Here is a 21,119-nt window from a genome sequence, read left to right on the forward strand (position 1 = left end):
AGAAGCAAAGGCAGGTGATTGGACAAGAAAGAGAGTCCTAGTTGCCACGGCAGCGACTAGAGGAGAAGGTCTTCAGTTGAGGAGAAGGTCTCCGCTAGAGAAGGACGGGGAGCTCTGGCTCCGTGTGTTCCCCAGTAGAGCCAGTGCATCGACCCCCATATATCCCTGCTGACGTGTCAACCAGGAAAGGCTGAGGCCTTCCCGGGCACCGCCCCTCCGCGCCTCGCTACCCACCCGCCCCCTGAGCCCCGACACCCGCAGCAGCCTACTCCACAGCGTCACAGGCTCCCCGATGTGACCACAACATGGCTGCAGCACCGGGGCTGCTCTTCTGGCTGTTCGTGCTCTGTCCGACCTGGCGAGTGTTGGGCCAACCGGACCCGAGCACCGGCCAGCGCTTCTGGAAGCACAAATTCTGTGCAGACGACGAATGCAGCAGTGAGTGCGCAGGCGGGCGGGCGGCCCAGGGTCTCCGCGGTGGCTCTTCGGGGCTGCATGGGGCTCCGATCCCCCCCAGTCCCCAGCCCCGCGGGCTGGACTAGGGGGTCGCAGGACGATGGGTGGGGCGCAGGAGTGACAAGAGCCTCGGGACCCTGAGTGTGTCCCCTCCGACTCTGCCGGCACCCCGGCCAGCCCGCTCGGGTTGCGGGGGCTTCGACTCCCACTTGTTGCCAGCGTTTTATTTTTCTCTACTGACTGAGGTGGGGTTGGGAAACAGGATTCCCCAGGGACAGCTCTCAGTTTATTCCCTTCCAGGATTCGCCTAGGATCTCAGTGGGTGATGGGGTTGCGCGCCACGCGCCCGGGGCTCCCCACGCTGTAGCAGAGCGCTTTTCTGCCCCCGCCAAAGGGACCTGGGCTGGTGCAGTATCAGGGCAGATGCTCTCCAGGGCTCGGTGGCCCTAATCCCAGCGGCAGGTTGATGGTGGGGCTCCTTGGGAAAGGCTCACTGGCCCCTTTGTCCTTTTGCTGCACTGGGGATTGGGCTGGTTTTGCCTTTTAACAGGGACTAGAGTTTAGGCTTGGGAAGAGCACTGAGTCCAGGCACGCATTGTGTTCCGAGGTCTTGGCCCTGACTCTGCTTCAATCCTGTCATTTCTGTGCATAGAAGCCTCCCTTCATATTTGAGGTGGGGTAGCAGGTGGGCCAGTAATCTTTTGCTTTTGAAAGAGGCCAAGGATCTGCACTGGCCACCTGGGAACTGCAGCCTCTTCTCTGCGCAGGAAGTGGACAGAATTGCTTCCCAGTCCTGGATTGGAGGTGGGTGGTGGGGAGGATGTAGCCATTCAGATTCAGATGAAGAGGTTTGTTGCAATAACAATAATAAATACTCCAAGATTTTATAAGCCAATTCAGTTTTAGACTCAGTCGCTAGTGTTGTTGGAACCTCTTTCCTCTATATACTTACTGGCCCAGAATACTTCTTATGGCCTCCCGCTTGGTTTCTAGTAACCTTGTAACTTGATGACCGTGTTGTCCATAAATTGTAAGCAGTACATATTTTAAAATATTCATGCTAAAAAGGCCAAGAAGTTTACCATTGAGCTCTTTATGCCTAAATTGGTGTTACCAAAAACAAATTTTATAATTTGAATTGTTTGTTCCACTCCAATAAAGAAAAAAGATGTCTCCAATATATGTTAAGCAGTTCCTAGAGGTAACCCTAAGGCTGGAGTAAATAAACACTCAGAAAAGCAAAGCAGCTGCCATGATATTTCCTTTCAGTTTTGGGTGAACAAAATCAGGCTTCCAGCATGGTAGAATGTTTGCTATTCTTGGCTATCAAGCGCTATCCTACATGGGCTACCTGGACAATCTCATCACTGATGCTTCCTCGGTACTAAGACATGGTGTTGGTAAGGTTCAGTGGGGTAACATAACTTGAGAAATGGCCTGTGTCCAAACAGATGTGACCAAACACAACAGGTGGGTCTGTGTTGTGTTGTAGGAAGTAGTGAGGTGTGTATGTCAGGTGTCCTTGTGTGCCTTCCAAATAAGTGCTCCAAAAAAAAATAACTAAATAGGTGCTCCATAGTATGCATTATGTTGTCACCTAATATATTACTGATTTGTAAATCCTCTATGACCTAAGGGGGAACAAGAGAAACATTGCCATTTCCACTTGTGATGAGCATTCCCCACCTTAAAGTGTCTCTCACCTTCAACTTGGCCTCTTAATTATATATGAATTAGGATGCTGACAGTTTTGAAAATAGTCCTATTTTAGCTTCAAAATAACAAGTTACCCTCTCCAAATCTGTGTTTGTTCCTCAGACATATATTTTTATAAAACACACATTCTTGTGTATTTTACTGCTAATTGGCCTTTAGAAAAAGTGTTATTTCCATTTCTTCTTTGTGCTTTTTACATACATCTATTGTCCATTTCATCTTAAGTCAGAAACTGTGTATTTGGTCAACCAAAAGAGAAATGTTGCTTCTATCAGTTTCTAGATCAATTGTGATTCTAGTCCTGCATTTTAAGCATGAAGGTATTGCCTGACCTTTTCTCATGGTTAAACTTGTTCCTTGTCAGATAGGATACCCACTTTTGATTTTGTTTATTAAAAAAAAATACGAATGAGGATGTTTTGAAACAATCTTTATGTTGGATATAGTCAACAATATTTGCTCAGAGAAAATACATTTCCTGGTAATTTACCCAGATCCTGAACACAGAGACAGCAACTCTGCTGCAAATGAAATTGACAGTGTTTATGGCTGCATGGTAGCACTTGCAGCCACTTAAAGGTAATGTCTTTTAGCGGTTAGTTCAAGTTAATTAACCCCTTGGGGGTTCCTGGATATTCTTCCCTCTTCCCTCCCTATTACCTCTGCATGAAGCCATACTTAAGCCTGTCCGTGTCTACACTTGGATTTACATATTTGCAAAATGAAGCTTTTTATGATTATGAAACAGAAAAAAATTGAGGCCTGCAAGAACCAAGAGTTTCACTGAAACCAGCCATGATTGGTGGTAGCCACATTGCTTTTTATTTCTCAGCACAGAGAAAAATAGAGAAGCTTCCTTTTCCCTTGTCTAATTGCAGGGAATATTGTATTTTATAGCAATAAAATCTCAAAGAATTTTAGATACTTTGAGCAGGTGAATTAAAAGTGATTCCAGAGAGTACTGGAAAAACTTGATTTTTGTTCATAGTGGGATTCATATTTCCTGATGGGTCAATGTGGATTGTGAAAAATCAAATTCTAATGTTTGTTTTTCTTTTTTCAATGTTCATATACAGTGTTAATGTACCGAGGTGAAGGTCTTGAAGATTTCAGAGGCCCAGATTGTCGTTTTGTGAATTTTAAAAAAGGTGACCCTGTATATGTCTACTATAAACTGGCAGAGGTATCACCAGAACTTTGGGCCAGAAGTGTAAGTAAAAGTTTGACAGGTGTTATATTCTTACACTTAATGGGTTTTTCAGCAGTGTAGATTTAAATGACTGATTTCTTGGGGTCTTTGTAGAGTTAACCTAACCTCTCTGCCAGGCCCTGTGCTCTAACATGCCTTAGGCCTGGCACAGCATAGAAAGTCAGTAGACTTTCTGAAACAGAACTGAACTGGTTGTGGTTGCTACCCCTCACATCAAGTTCCAGAAGGCTCTACACATCATAAAGGTTGTCATGGTGAAAACCTGACAATTTTTAGCTTTGCTGCTTCAAAAGGGAAGGATTCAAGGACATTAGAGTTAATCCTGTAAATTAAGTCTGAGATAGTAACTCAGGCATGCATATTTAAAGTTGATTTTTTTGTGTATTTTACCTAATCATTTGTGCTGTTTTTACTCTAAAAAAGCAGAATATTATGTTCATTATGTGCTTTTTTTTCTTTTTTGCAACTTCTGGGTCATCCATTTCCTGCTTTTCCTATAATCTATGCCTGAAGGTTCCCCCAGGGGTTCTACTTCTAGCCAGTTGTATGGATCTTCTGATGAAAGACATGACATTGTTTATATCATGCTTTGATATTTTAAATGGGGAGATTCACTAGGAGTGACCTCATTGAGAGACTTATGAGTATTGTCCTTTTCATTTAAATGTGATATGTGGATTGTTTACTTAAAATAGTAGCAAGGGTCTTTGATGACTGTAGGAATGTTCCAGTTTAGAGACATTCTGGGTTGCATCCCTGAAAGTTCTCACCCTAAATAAAATACCACACAGCAGAAAATAAGAGTAATCCCTATGGGAAAACTAGTTTCATTTTGTTGCCATTTCTGATTCTTAGGGAATGATCTTGAAACTTGGTGCCTTTAGGTACAAACTTTATATTTAGACAGAGTCCCAGTTGCAGTGCTCCATATAAAGAACCATCTATTGTTTCTTTCAAGTATACCAAATAGGATTTGTAATCTTTAAACTTGGAACTGTTTTTCCATGTACCTAAGTGGCATTTTTCATACAGTAGTCGTCTTTCTCCCCTTCTTTGAACTTTTGGATAAATGGGCTTGATTTACATTTTCTCCTGTCACATTGTAGCCTGTTAACTATGTTCATCCCTAGGACTCTTGCCATTCTGGGTGGCAGCACTCATCCTGCCTTCCTGAGGAGCCCTGCTTTCAGCACCTGACCAGAAAGGATCTTTGCCGACTGATGAGTGTTTGGGTGGCACTTTGTTTGTATTACTCCTGTGGCATTCATTTGTCTTCTTTGCCTTCAGTCAGGTTGTGTTTTATCTTAGCTCCCTATAAAGTGAAAAACTCCGTTAGGAAAGGACCCCTGTCTAATCCATCTTCCTTTTGAATATTTCCTTTCAGGGCAGTGGCACTTAAGTACATTTGTTCTGATAGTAGCTTATGCAGAATTTGTTCTCTTGTGGCAGTTCTTTGCTCCCCACCCACAAATCAAATCAGCAGCACCTTGGCAGGGATGATGTATGGAAGGAAAATTAGGTATAAAAATTATTTCCAGTCATGAGCCTCCTTGATTCTGCATCATTTTTTTTTCATGTCACAAGAAATGGGATACCACCCAGTGTGTAATTATGGAGCTTTATATAATCTATGGTCTCAATTGACACAGATTAAGAAGAGATAAATGTGTTTCCTTTCTCCATACATCTCTAGTTTTTTTCCTTTTCCAAATTTAACCTTAATAGAATTTTCATCAGAAGGGAAAAGTGTATTTCCCCTCAGACTCGCCTCTCATGTCATGAATGTTATACTTAGGAAATTAAAAACTCTTTAGTTTTCAAAATGATTCTCCTTTTGGGTTTTTAGTTTTCATTCTGCAATGTTGTTGATTTTCTAGAGTCTCAAGACTTTATCTGCCAGTGATGAAGCTTTTAATTGCTCCGTCTTATCTAATCTTCATGGCAGTATTCTACCACTAATACTGGCTCTCAGATGGTTTCTAGATATAACAAGAACATTCATGAATGGGGATATTTTAGAGTTAGTGATAAGATGCCTTTTTTAATTTTCTTTTTTGGGCGTTTGATTTGCCTATCAGTTTCCTTTAATTATTGGCAAGAATCTTCTGTTCCTTTTAGTCAGTAGTTAGTAATAAGAGTGTCTTTCTCAAGGGGAACTTTATATACCTTTTGTACACTTTATGTAACTTCATATAATTTAGCTGTTGGTGCTGAAAATAAATGGGGTTCTTTTCTGCAGAGGATTTATTTTGGGTGAAACTGAAGCTTGATATGTGGTTTAGTGTGCATTATATTGTAATTTTATTTTCTCCCCAAGTACTTGTAAAAGTAGATTTGGAAAAAGCTAGGAAAGCATATACTATCAATACATTTGCTATAGTGGTAATACATTTTAGCGATTTTGTATTGTTTTTACTTATTAATTTTCATGACTGTTGTGTATTGGTTAAGAAAGACATAAATATTGGTTTATGAGCAATGCTACAAAATGTACAGGTAAATTCTTGCTAGAGGTTATTTGGAATTGCATTTATAACCAGCTTTGATTTATATAGTTTTAACCATATAATATACAATAATCTCCTATGCAGATCTTTTATTTACTTCAGAAGTCTTAACTTTATATGCTCTGTGTTGAGAATTAAGCTAAATGTAAAAAAGAAAACTTCAGTGGTTGGAAATGTTGTTTTAACACTTCTGTACTTACTTTTTATTTGGAATAATAATCTCAGTGTAATTGTTATAGCAACTTTCTTTCTTGGTTATACCATATACCTATCTATTATGTGTATATTTCCTGCCACTTCTGAGAATCTCTTATTTATATTCCTTGTACAGAATTTATTTTATATTTGTCTCCTTTGCACTATAGGTTGGCCATATTTTTCGATATTTTCCGAAAGATTTCATCAAGGTAGTTCGTGAATATACTAAAGAAGAGCTACAAATTTCAACAGTTGTAAGTTATGGATTTCTTTTTTGTTCTCAATTGTAAACTGGCTTATAAATCCACCCATTATATTCAGTTAACTGCTTCTGAAAGTTTTATAATGTGTTTATAACATTTGTGTATCAGATTTTCATTTGAAATCAGACTACCTATAAAAAAAGTTTGAAAGGCATTCAAGGGTGATTATATTATAATCTGAGAGTTTTCTAATATATTGAAACAGATATTCTTATAGAAGGCTGTTTACTCAACTATAGGGCTTTTCTCTTCTGTTTTATATGTGAAAAATAAATAATGTAATATATTTGTACTTGGCTATTAAATTTAAGAGGTAAATAATTTCATTTTACAGGCAAAAGGAGGTATTCCAACTTGAAAACTACTCATTGGATAGTTATTAGACATTTTAAGTATATTTAGGTTAAATTAATAAACTCTAACTTTTATACTAGGCTAGAAATACGTACTTACAAAGGTTTTCTTATTCTTAGTCATATATGTTATCGTAGTCATGTTATAGATTTGGAAAAGGGGACCTGAGCGTTTCAGGTGATGTTCAGTCTCAGATCTTTTAAGGCCCCAACTGCTTCCTTTATACAGCATTCCTGTATTGTGCTCTGACTTAAATTGATTTTGTGACTGAAAGGATTTCGTGTTCTAGAATTCTCACTTCAGCTGATTATTTTCTAGAGTTTTAAATTGTGTAGTAATTTATGCCCACCAACATTGAAACATCTTTGGGCAGCTCTTTGTATTGGCTGTAGAATATGCAAGCTGCTAGGCTAGGATAGTTCTTAGATTAGATGGGGTGAATGGATAAAGTCATCCTGTTTGTTGTTGCTGTTCCTAAAATTTCTTCATAATCTCAGGGGCCATAAAATCACTTCTGTTGCTTGTTGGACTTCATTGTTGGTAAAGAGAGTTAGTTCTTGGGATTTAAGCTGTGACAGCAGTTCACTGATTACAGAGAACTCATTTGTTTTGAACTCTGCCTTTTCATTATGTTTCCCATTACATGCATCCCTCATGGCTTAGAAATGCATGTGATGGGGAGAGGAAATCACTCATCCCTACTACATTGAACTGCCTCCCCGACCCCCAGAACCCCCACAGAATATTATGAACATTTAATTAGGAGATGGAAATTTTTAAAAAAATTTCCATTCATATTATGGCTCCTTTTATATGTCAATTTGCTTACTAGTGGCAAGAAGGAAGACTAAATAAATATATAGATAGTCCTGAGAGAGGTCTTAGTGACTGTGAAACCCTGATGAAGAGGAAGGTGTATAACTTGTTGAATCTTGTTTTCAGTTTGTTCTTGTGGTAATAATAATGTGAGGAGCCTCCTTAATATCATTCTTTATTCCATCAAATGTACTTGTATCTCAGTAAGATACTTTAAAACTGATTCATCTTTCTCAATGCTGCAGGATCTTCCAGCTTCTCCTGAGCAAATGATTAAGAATTAAATTCCTGAAACATAGGTGTAGATTTTAGAGCTGGAGGATCCTACAAGTGATACCTTGCCTTTCCCTACTTATTCTCAGAGCAAATTGAGAGAGACCCAAGAGTCAGGCTGTTGGAGACCAAATTGTCACCATTTTTACTCATTATGCTTTTTAAAGAATATGACCCATGTTAAAAAAAGAAAGAAAGAAAGAATAGACTTTTTAACACTGTAGTCTAGAAAAAGACAGATTTACTCAGCCATAGAAGGAGTTAGCCAATGGGGGTTGGAGGAAGGTAATCTGGTTGACCCCAAAGATTCTTTAGAACCAATCCTGAATTTGGGAGCATGGATGAGTTTGCTTTTGTGACACTTTGTTATTGACACACTAATGTTTTCCTTTTCCTTACAGGAGACAGATTTTGTCTGTTTTGATGGTGGAAGAGATGATTTTGATAATTATAGTGTAGAAGAACTTCTAGGATTTTTGGAATTGTATGATTCTGCAAATGAAGATTCTGAGAAAGCTATAGAAAAAGTGGAACAATTTCCTGAAGTCTCCCAGGATGTTGAACCTGAACCTAAACCAGTACTAGCAAACTCAGAGCAAATTGAAAGTGCATTCTCAGAAAACACTATGGATCTTGAGGAACAATTTCTGGCTCAGAAGAACCATCCTCATGCAGATAGTGAAACAGATAATGCTCAAGGTGAACAAACTTCATTTGAACCCTTTGAAGAAATACTACAAGATGAATTGAAAGTGCCAGAAAGTGAAAACAACAAAACCAACAACAGTTCTCAGGTCTCAAATGAACAGAAGACTAATGCTTATACACTTTTGAAAAAAGAAATGACATTAGACTTGAAAACCAAATTTGGCTATACTGCTGATGCACTTGTGTCTGATTATGAGACGACCAGACTGGTGACTTCATTAGATGAAGATTTTGATGATGAGGAATTGGATGCTGATCATTATGCATTTGATAAGGAAGAAGAGGAGAATGAGGAAAGCTTTGGGGAGCTTCCATTACTAACCTTTATAAGTGAAGAAGGCATGAAATTCCCAGTGGAGTTTGGAGTGGAGAAATATTCAATAGGTGAAGAGCAGAATTCAAATGAAGAAGATAAGGTTGAGGTAACTCTGCCCCCAGGCATCAAGGATGATGACAAAAATATACTGACAACCTTGGAGGATACTTTATTTATTGACACAGGTGGTGACGAGAAAACAGATATGATGGATTTGGGGAATTCTTATTCAGAAGAAGAAAAAGAAGATGAGGAAGCTTTAGTTCCAGATAGAAAACAGAAGAAACCACAAGGAGCAACAGATTATATTTATCCTGAAAGTGCAGAATATGGTCTTTTTGTGGAAACCTCTAAGACAGATAATGATGAAGAGCCAAAAGTGGACATCGAACTTCATATTAAAGGAAAAGAGACAGATGTTCAGGAGCCTAAGAAGCACCTGATGCAAGATGTTTCAGAATTAGAGGATGAGAAGATAGAAGGGATAATTGCATATACTTCTCCCCAAAGCAATAAGCTCAGCTCATTGCCAGCTGTTGAAAAGGGCAAGGACACATTAAAATCAGCCTTTGAAAACAAAGAGAATGACCTAAAAGAAGCAGTTATCCATATCTCAAAAGACTCAAAAGAAGTGAATGAAGAACTCTCTTCACCTGGAGAGAAGATTTTGGAAGATAGCTTAGAGAATAAATCTCTACATAAAGTTGTAGGGAGTCTGATGACCCAAGAACAGAGTAAACCACCAGAATCCTTGGGTATTGCAACATTCCTGGGAGATAATCAAAATGATGCATCCAAAGATGGAATGGAGGAGCCAGGTTCAGTAAATACACCAACCCTGCACATAGACTCAGTGGAGCATCAACCTCAGGAAATTAAAGAGGGACTAGTTCTGAAAACTGAAAATCAATCTGGATTCTCCTCTCCAGATGGAATTGGTTTGTTAAGAGAACCGGAAGAAGAGGTCCACAGTCTCAGGAAAAATCTTTCTTGGCAACAAGAAAGAGATGTGATTGTTACAGTTAGTCATGTAAATGAGAAGATAGGGCTTTCCAAGGACAAGGGTAAAGAGCAGTCCTTGGCTGAAGAATTGATTCAGCATAAGGCAACACAGGGGACACAGGAAATTAAAAAAATAGAGCAAACTGACGAGGTAGAAGTACCGGGTCTCCATACCGAAAGGCCAGCATCAGTAGAGGAGGATTATTATCCCCCTGAAGAGCTACTGGAGGATGAAAATGCTGTAAGTGCAAAACAGTCAAAAGAAAAACATTCTGGGATTCAGAATGTTAACCAGCACGTTCTTGAGAAAGCAATTTTAGAGACTATCAATCCTGATCTAGGAACCAAAGAAAACAAACAAGAAATGAGTATAATTTGGGAGATTTTTAAGAAAAGTGAAACCACAGCCAAAAGGGTAGACATGATGGACAAGGAACGAGGTGATATGGAAATGGGAAAGGAGGAAAGTCCTCTGGCAGATGAGGAAGCCCAGGGACTCTTTGATGGAAGTGATGAGGAAAACACTCAGACTTCAGGGATAAGTGAAGTATTTCAGGATAAAAATTCTGATGATCTTGAAAAAGACAACCCTAAGGAACATCTGAACACTTCAGGGTCAGAAAAGGCTACTGGAAAAGAAATCTCAAAAGAGGACCTTGAGGACATAGGGCATATCACGGATGCAGAAAGCCAGGGTCCTGCTTATGCAGATCTTGAGGATGATATACTCCCACAGAGTCCACATATAGCCCTAAAGCCAGAGCTTAGCGATCAGGAGGAAGACTTGCCCATAATCCGCAGCTTCTTTACAGAACAAAAGTCCTTGCAACGCTTCCTGAAGTACTTTGATGTCCAAGAACTGGAAGCCATGTTGCAGGAAATGTCATTAAAGCTGAAATCGGCACAGCAGGAGAGCCTGCCCTATAACGTGGAAAAAGTTCTAGATAAGGTCTTTCGTGCCTCTGAGTCACACATTTTGAGCGTAGCAGAGCAAATGCTTGATAATCGTGTGAATGATATTAGAGACATAGGAATAAAGGAAAGTAACATATTTGAAGAGGCTGCAGTGCTTGATGATATCCAATACTTGATCTATTTTGTGAGGTACAAGCACTTCACAGTGGAGGAGACTGCTCCATTGATAACAGCGCCTCCTCTACAGGAAATCTGGACTAAAGCTGAAGGTAAATACCTGCTTGCGGCTTGAGCTGGAGAAAAGGAGTTGTTCCATCCAGGTGTTTTTTTGTATTATTGTAAAATTCTGTTCAGTTTCCATGTGCCTAAAGGAGAAAGAAGGCTGACTCAGGAGCACCATATATTCCTTTATTCATTCTTTTGGGCTAGAGCATGAAAGGACATTGCTTATTCTTTTTTCCTTTAGGACAGTTGGGATTGGTTAGCATGTTCAAAGAGAAATTTTATAAAAAGTTAAAGAGAAAGATATAAATGAGAAACTAATGCACAAAAGTAGACCTGTTAACAGTACAGATTTTATGTTAAAATTATAAAAGGGCTTTATTAAACATAATTTCTTAATCATAAAATATCTCTACTAGATCATGTGGGTGTGGAGTGACTAACATAACTTTTTTTTTTTAGAATTTAATCTCTTTTTATGTGGTGCTGAGGATCTAACCAGTGCCTCACCTGCACTAGGCAAGTGCTCTGTCACTCAAGCCTAGCCCTAGAATAACTTTTAATGGATAGCTTGCCTGAATTCCCCTCCCCAGCATTTATCTTTTGTGGATACCATGCTCTTTCCAGTCTCTTGGGGGAGAGGTCACTTATTCTGGTTTTACTCCTCTGGGTTCTAAGGTCCTTGCATTCATATTAATCTAGGATGGAACCAGAATGACAAGCCTTATAATGTAGTGCTTGACACATAGAAGCCTTTCAATTAAATATTCGTCAAACTGACAATGAGCCAATATCCTGATAAAAGCTTTCTGTTTCCTGGTTTCATATTTGATCATCTCTATTCATTGTTTTTCAAAATGAAATATTTCAACTGAGAGTATATGATAAGAATTCCAGAAGGACATAAAGCCATTGGAAAATTTACATCCCAAGAATGCTAATTTTACCTGATAATTTGGGGAAGAAAACAGTTGTACATTTAATCAAAGCAGATATATTTTGGATAAGAATGCAAAGTACAAGTGAATGTTCAGGGTAAATATGAAGCTGTAAAGAGATAATCTTTGCTCTGGATCCTATTGGTCTATGTCCTGAGCTCAGGAAGGAGATAGGTTCACCATTTGGCTCCTAGGTTACTTGGAACATATTTGAAAGTCACATTAGCAAGCTAGATTTACGGAATTCCCTTCTCTATACTGGCTCGGTGAGACCAGCACACTTGTAGATGAAAGAGTTCCTGTTATTTCTGAGCAGAATAGACACTTCACATTTTTGTTCTGGACCAGAATTCTCTTCTGCACATTTATTCATGTGGGTATATGTTGGTTTGCCAAGGGAAGTTAAGTTATTGAAGCCTCTATCATAAATGTATTTGTTTATGAAATACTTTGGATTAAAGGCTTCTTTATAAATTTGACTGTATAGTTCAGTCATCCTTTAAATGGGATGAAAACAATTAACCCTCCCGTATCCTTGCCCAGTTGTTCTCATGGGCGCATGCCAGGACAAGGAGGGCAGTGTTGAGGTATCTGGAGCTGTGTGCTGAGGGGGAGTGCTGATCATTGGGCTTAAGTGGGGGTAGATACTGTCATCCAGCTGGCTCAATGCATTCTTCTCCCCTGTAGAGATGCAGCCACCCCATGAAGATGATTTTCCTAAAGAGAACACAAATCATCTTAATAGAAATCTTCATGAAGAGCCTCGCCTCCTGAGTCATCATTTAAATATGAACCATCCTGAAGAGCCCAGCCTCTTGAGTCAACCTGTGACTGAGGACATGGGTGTCTTAGAAGTGTCTCAGATCCCAAATACTGAGAAAGTAGACCCAGGTAAAGCTTGCCAATTTTTCTCTACAAAGTAGAGGCATTATCATAATGAAGGCTTTCAAGGATATTTGTTTGCCAAAGGTACAAAATAGAGCAGAGAGTAATATAGGTACATGTGAGTTCAAAAAAAAATCTCTTAAGTGAGAGAAAATCAAGAATAAAGATGACTAGAAATCAAAAATAGGCCAGAGACTGTAACTCACCTAAAAGCAAATGTTTAGCTATGACTAGCTTGTGTAAACCATTTACAACTAAAATATTATTCTTCAAAGGCCTAATGCTCTAAAACTGTAATTTTCAACCAGACCAACAGCACCAGAAACTCTGGGGGTGGGACCCACAATCTGTGTTTAGCAGGCCTTCCAGGAAAGTCTGGCCTGGTACAAGTTAGCTTGAGAATCACTGTTCATAGTCTCTTAAATTCTGTGTTTTTTCCCTTTTCTTCTAAATGGAATGTAATATACCTCAAGTCCTGTTTTGACTTGCTTCCTGGACATGGTAATTAAACTTTTTCAATTGCAGTCAATCGTCCAGATCTTTATACTATATACTTACAGGAAGCAGTACAGAACTGCAATCCATTTTAGACTGACACTTATGAATACTTCATCATAGTGCAGAGTATCCAGTGGGAGATGAGAAACAATTTTTCAAAAAAATCCCCAATAATGGCATCAATAGCATTCTACTTTTGTGTTGCTCACTCTAATTTTATCAGTAAATTAGATGATGACTAATTGTTTTATTTTATCCATCCAGTATGGTGCTATGAAGCCATAATTACTGTATTTTGTGTTTTTAAAGGTTCTGGTCTGTAAGCATAGCTATAGCATTATCCTGCACCAGTGCAGGGCTTAGCAGCACTGATCCTGACCCCGCCCCCATCTGCACACACAGAGTGTAGGAGAACTCATAGCAGGGGGGATTCAGTTAATTTGAGAAGGAATAACATATCAGTTCTCCCATTTTCCAGAAGACATTGCATTCATATATGAACACTACTGACTTCTGAACTGTGTTTAACTCCATAAGGTTCTGAAAATGAATCACGCACCATTAAGATTTGTTATTTTCATGCTCCAAAACTTTCAAGATTAGGGAAAACTTGGCTTACAAAATTAAGCATGAATTATTTCCCTGGCCTTTTAGGTTCCACCACAAAATGATGTCAATCACCTTTATATGTAAAATCTTCCCAAATGTCATTTAATGTGTCTCAGGTGCTGAGATGCTGAGCCAATGGGCAGACTTCACCAGCAGTCAAATTCATAGACCAATAGTGAATGGAGGGTCTGGGGTTGTAGCTCAGTGGTAGAGTGCTTGTCTAACATGTGAGGCACTGGGTTTGATTCTCAGCACTGCATACAAATAAATAAAATAAAGGCCCATCAAAAACTAAAAAAAAATTAAAAATTAGGCAAAAGCTTAAAAAAATAGTAGTGAATGGAATCTCAGGGTTGAGAAAGACCTTTTTTTTTAGAGAGAGGGAGAGAGAGAGAGAGAGTTAGTTTTAATATTTATTTTTTAGTTATCTGCGGACACAAAATCTTTTTTTTTTTTTTTTTTATGTGGTGCTGAAGATCGAACCCTGGCCGCACGGCCAGACGAGCGCACTACCGCTTGAGCCACATCCCCAGCCCAACTGGTCCAACTTCTTAATAACTGCATGTTGGACCCCTAGCTGTTTAATCAAACGTACCCCAGGCTCATGTAACTCATACTGAAATTCCACCCCTACAAGCTCTCAGGTCTAACTGGAATTCTACCTCATTCACAGAGCCTCAGTGCAGGTCTGTACCCAATTACCTTTAGTCTCTCTTGGTATTACTGTGTTCTTTTTAAATAGCTGTCATCTGTCCACTCAATAAATAGTTGTTGAGTATCTCTGCCAGGTGCCAGATGCTGTGTTAAGCCTTGGCTCATTCCACCTGTAAATCTGCAAACCAAGACTCCCTCTCTTTCAGCTTTCCTAAAATTTTTAACACAAAGTTTCACCAGCACTAAATCCATGTTTGTTGAATGTGACCCTGTCTATATATCTCTGGTTTTAAAAATTTTCCTTTAGTAAATATTGTTCTGATAGCAGTTGTATGGCCATGGAAGTAGTGGAGAGTAGACTGGAGATTGTTCATTTTATAATTGAAGGGTCTGACAGCTCTAATTAGGATTTTGAAGTTTTCTTCTCTGTGTTAATTGTCTTTAGGAGAGCCACATATTCCAGGCACTGTGATTCATATATTTAGTGAAACACTGATGAATATTGAAACGGAAGAGAGACAATTCTTATTCTATAGCATAAAATAAAATAGCCATTTCCCCTTTCAATTTTAGAGCTACTTATAACAGAAGGTACTCCTGTTGATGATGCTGATACAGAAAAACAACTAAAGGACATAAAGGTGGAAGAGCCAGCAGATGCCACCCTTTTGGACAACATGCTTTCCTTGTTATATTCATACTTGCTTTATTTCACTAAGATGGTAAGTTTGACATAGTTTCTTCAATTAGAATGTTGATTATTTATTAGTTTTTAAGTGGCTTCTGGTCATGAAGTGAAGAACTTAAAATGTCTTTATGAAAATGACTCCTGACCCTTTGAGTAGATAGCTCCTAAAACAAAAGCCATAGGGGTGTGGCTTAATGGCTACTTAGTTTAGCATATGAGGAAGATTTGCTGTCTACCAAGGCTGGACATTTGAACACCTGTAAAAACTTGGTTCTTCCCCTCAGAACCTTTCATTCTGGCAGGGAGATAATAGCATTCACTTGAAACACAGTAAGATAATGGCAGAAAGAGAGGTATTTATTTGATGGTAGAACATTATTGTCCATAAATGCATTTATTATGGTTGGAAGGGTGATCAATAAGGTCAGAAAGTAGTTGAGATGTGTTTGAAGCACAGGCAAAGGGCAAACAGGAGTGTGGCATGTGGTTTGTTGTTGATTAGACAGGCTGGGGTGGAGGATGGTGGGGGAAGCTGGCAGTCAGAAGAAATGTGTTCAGAGAAATGGAAACATGAAGAAAAGTATATTTGGGGAGGCCAGGAGAATGTAAATATTTGGTGTTGTATAACGTGTGAAGTTGGAGGGGGATGGTCTGTTGGAGAGGCCAGCAAATCTTAAAGGAAGTCATGAGCCAAAGTAGCATTAGACCATTAATAGTGGGGATCCTTAGAAAGTTTTAAGAATGAAAGGAATTAGGTTAGATATGTTTCTTAGAAAGAGTCACTTAAGACTGACCTTTCTAAAGAAAATCATGATCCAAACAAGACATTTAATCTGTCTAGAAGCTTATCTAAGCATTTTAGGACTTACCTCCCCCTCATGGTATTTGTTGATGTTGGACTTTTAGAGTTTAATTATAGGAATGAGAAAGCTTTTAGAGCTTGGAGGATAAGATGGTCCTAGGGCCATTGTGACAGTAATCCTTCTCAACTGAAGTTGTTTCCTCTAAGTTGTGTTATTTTAAGACTTGTGTAAGAAAAGTGATGTTGTTGTTTTCCTTGTAAAATGTATAGACTTTGAAGCCAGGTAGATCTGGTTTCAAATCCCAAGGTTATCATTTAGAAGTTTGGGCAAATAACTAAACTTTTGAATATCAGATTCCCCATCTGAAAAATGTAGATAATGCTTACTCCAATCATAAGAATTAAATGATTTGACAAGGTAAAGTGTCTGGTGAGGTGTCTGGCATTTTGTAGGGTTTTACCCCCACGCACACCCTAATTCTCATGTAGGCAGTCAGAGGTGGTATAAAGACAATGAATACCTGGGGAGGAGAGACCACCAGGGTGGAAAAGATGTGATGGGGAGAAATGAATCATTTTTCAGTTGGCTCCATGTTTGTTCATGGTGGTGGCAGCCACCTGGGTAAGGAGTATGTACAAGCCAGGCAATAACAATAATGATATTTCCAGTGATTAAAGCCCAGTCTTCTACAGTCATAATTTGATTATCAGAATGAATCAACATCACTTGGAAAGTTTACAGCCTCATGATATGGGAAGGATTTCTTTATTCATATTTTTACATATGCACAGAGCCCTCCTCTAGGTCTAGGTCGGGGTACACGAATGTGGTGCAGGTATGGTCAGTGATTTTGCGGTGATAGGTAAGACATTGACGTGAGTGGCAAAGAAGAGGCACAATGTTATGAGACTGATTTGAAAGGAGCCTTCAAAAAGGCATTTTGATGGCCCAGTATGTACAGGACATTGTGTGAGGACTAAAAGAGTCTAACAGGTGTAAGGCATGATTGTGATTTTTGAAAGCCTTAAGAAAAGGACTTAACAAATATATGCAAAAATTATGAACAAGTCAATGTAAAATCTTAAACAAGTAGTATGATATCTGATATGACTGGAGAGTAATAGGCTCTGATGTGTTTGGGAGATGTGCACCAATCAGATTCATTGATCAATGGAATCTTAGTAGAATCTTAGTGTTAGAAGAAACCTTGGAAGGCTCTTAGTCTAGTTTCTCACTCATTGGTGTAATTTTCTTTACTGTGGCCCTGACGAGTCGTTATGAGGCCTGTACACCAGTATTTCCTAGCAGGAGTCACTCTCTTACAAGGCTATATGTTCTTCTGTTGTCTAGTTCATCCTTGTATTGACTCCAAATTTTCCTCCACATGATTTCCTCTATAAAATTGAATTCTTTTCTACATAGAAATCCTTTAAATATTTGAAGTTATATCTTAATTTAAAAATTATTTTTAGTATTTTTATCATGGAAACTTTCAAATAAGAGCAGAGAGAATAGTAGGTGACTATAGGTAATCATAACATACTGTACATTTCAGAATACTAGAAGAAAATATTGTGAAAGTTTTACCATAAATGATGTTTGAGGAGGTAGATATATTTAACCTGATTTAAACGTTACATAGTGTATACATGCGTCAAAATGTCATGTTACCTACTTCAATAATTATAATGTTTATTTCTATGTACTAATTAAAAAATAAATTTAATTAGAAAAGCTTTAAAGAAAAGCATAGAGAATAGTATAATGAACCCATGGGCCATCACCCAACTTAACAGTAATTCCTTGATAGCCAATATCAGTGAGTTTTTTTTTTAATTTGTTCTAATTGGTTATACATGATAGCAGAATGCATTTTGATTCATTGTACATAAATGGAACAAAACTTTTCCTAGTTGTACACAACATGTGTAGTAGTCCTACATGTACCTCGGGTAATGAGGTTCATCTCATTCCACCATCTTTCCTATCCCTATGCCCTCTCGCCTGTCCTACCTCCCCTTTGCCCAATCAAAGTTCCTCCATTCTTTCCATGCCCCTTGCCACCCACCTCACCCCCATTTTGGGTCAGCATCCACTTTCAGAGAGAACATACAGCTTTTGGTTTTGGGGATTGGCTTACTTCTCTTAGCCTGATATTCCCATTCACCGCAGATGCCATAAGTTTTGTCTCTTTTAATGCTATAAGTAACATTTCATTTTGTATATGTACCACAGTTTCTTTATCCATTCATCTGTTGAAGGGTTGTTTCCACAAAACTATGGAATGCATCACAAATGTGGGTGTCATCCTTGCTCTGGGACCATGCTAATTTTTTCTGTATTGTCCCAATTTTAGTATATGTGCTGCCAAAGCAATCACACTCTGAGTTTTAACAAATGTAGATACCCATGTAAAAACTACCATAATCAAGATATAGAACAGTTTTTTCACTAGAAAAGGGGTTTCCTTGGGATCCTTCCCAGTGAGTTCCTTCACCACCTGTTCCAGGCAACCACTGATAACTTTTTTTTTTTAAACTATAGATTCATTTTTCCTACAGTACTATTTCATATATATGCCCCTATAAGTGGACTCATATCTAGGAGTGCAATTGCCTCCTATGTTTAATGTATGTTTTTATCTTATGTGATACTGTCAAGCCATGCTAATAAATGACCATAATCATTTTATACTTCCACCAGCAATTTAGGAGACTTCCACTTGACTTCATCTTCACTAGCACTTGGGCCATTCTAGTGGGTATGTCTTTGTGAGTTTATTTCCTGATAACTATAATGATATTGAGTGAACTTTTTTTTTGAGATAGGGTCTTACTAACTTGCTTAGGCTCTTGATAAGTTGCCAGCCTCAAACTTGGGATCCTCCTACCTCAACCTTCTGAGCTGCTGGGATTACAGACATGTGCTATCATGCCTGGATCAAATACTTCTTCATGAGCTTGTTGACCATACTGTTTTTGTATGTCAACTCTCTCTGACTAGCTGGAATCCAGACTTCTCCCAGCTCAGTGCCAACTGTGGGATTGGTTAGCTTATAGTTGTTCTTGACCCTCGCAGGTACTGCTTAGAATGTAGCCCCAAACTGAAGACCACCTCCATGCAGATTTCTGGAACTCTTTTTCTTTGTGGCTCCCATCTTTCTGGTAGTTTTCTCTACATGTTTTTGGCTGCTTAATCTCCTGGAACTCTGGTCTCTTTCTCCTCAGTGAGACTGTTAGGCCACATTTGGGTTCCCCTTCCCAAACTGAGGTCTAGAGGGTGCCTCAAGGTAGAATGCTCACCTATTTGTTCTCCTTCTCTTAGGGGTGACAGTTGCATGTCCCTTGTGGCTTTCTATCTGAAAAATAGCTCTTTAAAAATATATTTTGACTGTGCATGGTGGCACATGCCTTAATATCCTAGTGGCTCGGGAAGCTGAGAGAGAATCATGAGTTCAAAGCCAGCCTTAGCAAAAGTGAGGTTCTAAGTAACTCAGTGAGACCCTGTCTCTAAATAAAATACAAAATGGGGCTGAGACTGGGGATGTGGCTCAGTGATCAAGTGCTCCTGAGTTCAATCCCTGGTACCAAAAATATATATATATATATTCCAACTTTCTGGTTGCTTTCAGTGGGAGAACAAGTCTCATATAAGTTAATTGATTTCTCCTTTTCTTGTAACTTTTTGCAATAATTGAAAAAAATATGTTTGTGGGACTTCTAGGATATATTGCAGTTTTGGTAAATAAATGACATCCCCCTGGTACAACAATTTAACCTGTTTTCTCTATTGCCTTTTTTTTTTTTTTTTTTTGGTGGTGCTGGGATTGAACCTCGGGCTCCATGCATTCTAGGCAAGTGCTGAGCTAACAACCTCAGCTTCTCTCTGTTGCTTTATATTTCTTGGAAATTCATAGTCAGGTTTAGGTTCAATTCTTTTTCTTATGAAAACTTAATAGGAAATATTGCATTGACATATGCATATCCTCTCCTTTGATGTTGACTACTAGTCAACAGTGACATTGGTGAGATTTGCTAATATATTATAGGTTGCAAAATAGCAATGGTCTGAGTTGCTGGATTTTTCTTTCTTCATTTAAAGGATGGGATGACTACACAAATAAAAATTTGATTATTCTTTTTTTTGGGGGGGGGGTATTGGGAATTAAACTCAGGGGCATTTGGCTAGTGAGCCATATCCCCAGCCCTATTTTGTATTTTATTTATATACAGTGTTTCACTGAGTTGCTTAGCAATTCCCTTTTGCTGAGGCTGACTTTGAACTTGCTATCCTTACTCCTCAGCCTCCCTAGCTACTGGGATTACAAGTGTGTGCCATGGCGCCTGGCTATGATTGATTATTCTTTACACAGATATTTGGTTTGTATAGTTAAGGCAGGAGATAAATATTTGATTCCTTTTCTTTATTTAAACACTTTTCAGAATAGTAAGGTATTCTTCTAGCTTATCAAATGATACCCAAAGGGGCTTGAAATCTTTTTATTGTTTCATTGTTTTTATTTGTTGCCATAAAATTAATTAGTTCTTTCATATATTTAAGTTTTTGTCTTAAATGATTTTTTTAAATTATAAAAACCAGGTTATCTAAGAGAAAAGAATGATCCAGAGGGATTCTAGCCAGGTGTTAGACAATGTGATGATATAGGGCCTGTTACAAACTGGAAAATTTAAAGTATGCTCAATTTAAAGTATTTAGATTCAGGCTGGGGTTGTGGTTCAGTGGTAGAGCTCTTGCCTAGCATGCATGAGGCACAGGGTTAGGGTTAGGGTTAGGGTTAGATGGTTAGGGTTAGGGGTTCGATCCTTAGCACCATATAAAAACAAAATAATGTGTCCACCTGAAACTAAAGATACATAAATAAATTTTTTAAAAAAGTATTTAGATTCATTATACTTGAAAACACTGCAAGTGAACAAAAAATATGAGACTGTCAGTATCCATTCTCTTGAAGAAACTATTGGAAAATATTGAGGAGGTGGATTTCTGACGAGGAGGTTGGTTTAGAATTGCCATGATTCTTTGTGACTGTTTTGTTATAAATTTAAGGTTTCCCATTTTTTCTAATTT

At 38.6% G+C, this 21,119-nt stretch overlaps 1 protein-coding gene and 1 non-coding gene across 2 annotated transcripts in view; one reads left to right on the forward strand and one right to left on the reverse strand.

Annotated features, from left to right (window-relative positions):
• The first annotated feature begins 305 nt into the window (after positions 1–305).
• Positions 306–21,119, forward strand: part of LOC143388520 (transport and Golgi organization protein 1 homolog) — a 40,392-nt gene continuing 19,578 nt past the window's right edge. The window contains exons 1-6 of the mRNA XM_077108132.1: positions 306–438; positions 3,249–3,382; positions 6,255–6,341; positions 8,195–11,003; positions 12,582–12,785; positions 15,114–15,262. Coding sequence (XP_076964247.1) covers positions 306–438; positions 3,249–3,382; positions 6,255–6,341; positions 8,195–11,003; positions 12,582–12,785; positions 15,114–15,262 — 3,516 coding nt within the window. The remainder of the gene's footprint in view (positions 439–3,248; positions 3,383–6,254; positions 6,342–8,194; positions 11,004–12,581; positions 12,786–15,113; positions 15,263–21,119) is intronic.
• Positions 18,305–18,411, reverse strand: LOC143388533 (U6 spliceosomal RNA). Its single transcript, XR_013090020.1, has one exon. It is a non-coding gene; the product is annotated as a U6 spliceosomal RNA (small nuclear RNA).

The sequence above is a fragment of the Callospermophilus lateralis genome, unplaced genomic scaffold (assembly GCF_048772815.1).
Source record: "Callospermophilus lateralis isolate mCalLat2 unplaced genomic scaffold, mCalLat2.hap1 Scaffold_161, whole genome shotgun sequence".
NCBI classification, from domain to species: Eukaryota; Metazoa; Chordata; class Mammalia; order Rodentia; family Sciuridae; genus Callospermophilus; species Callospermophilus lateralis.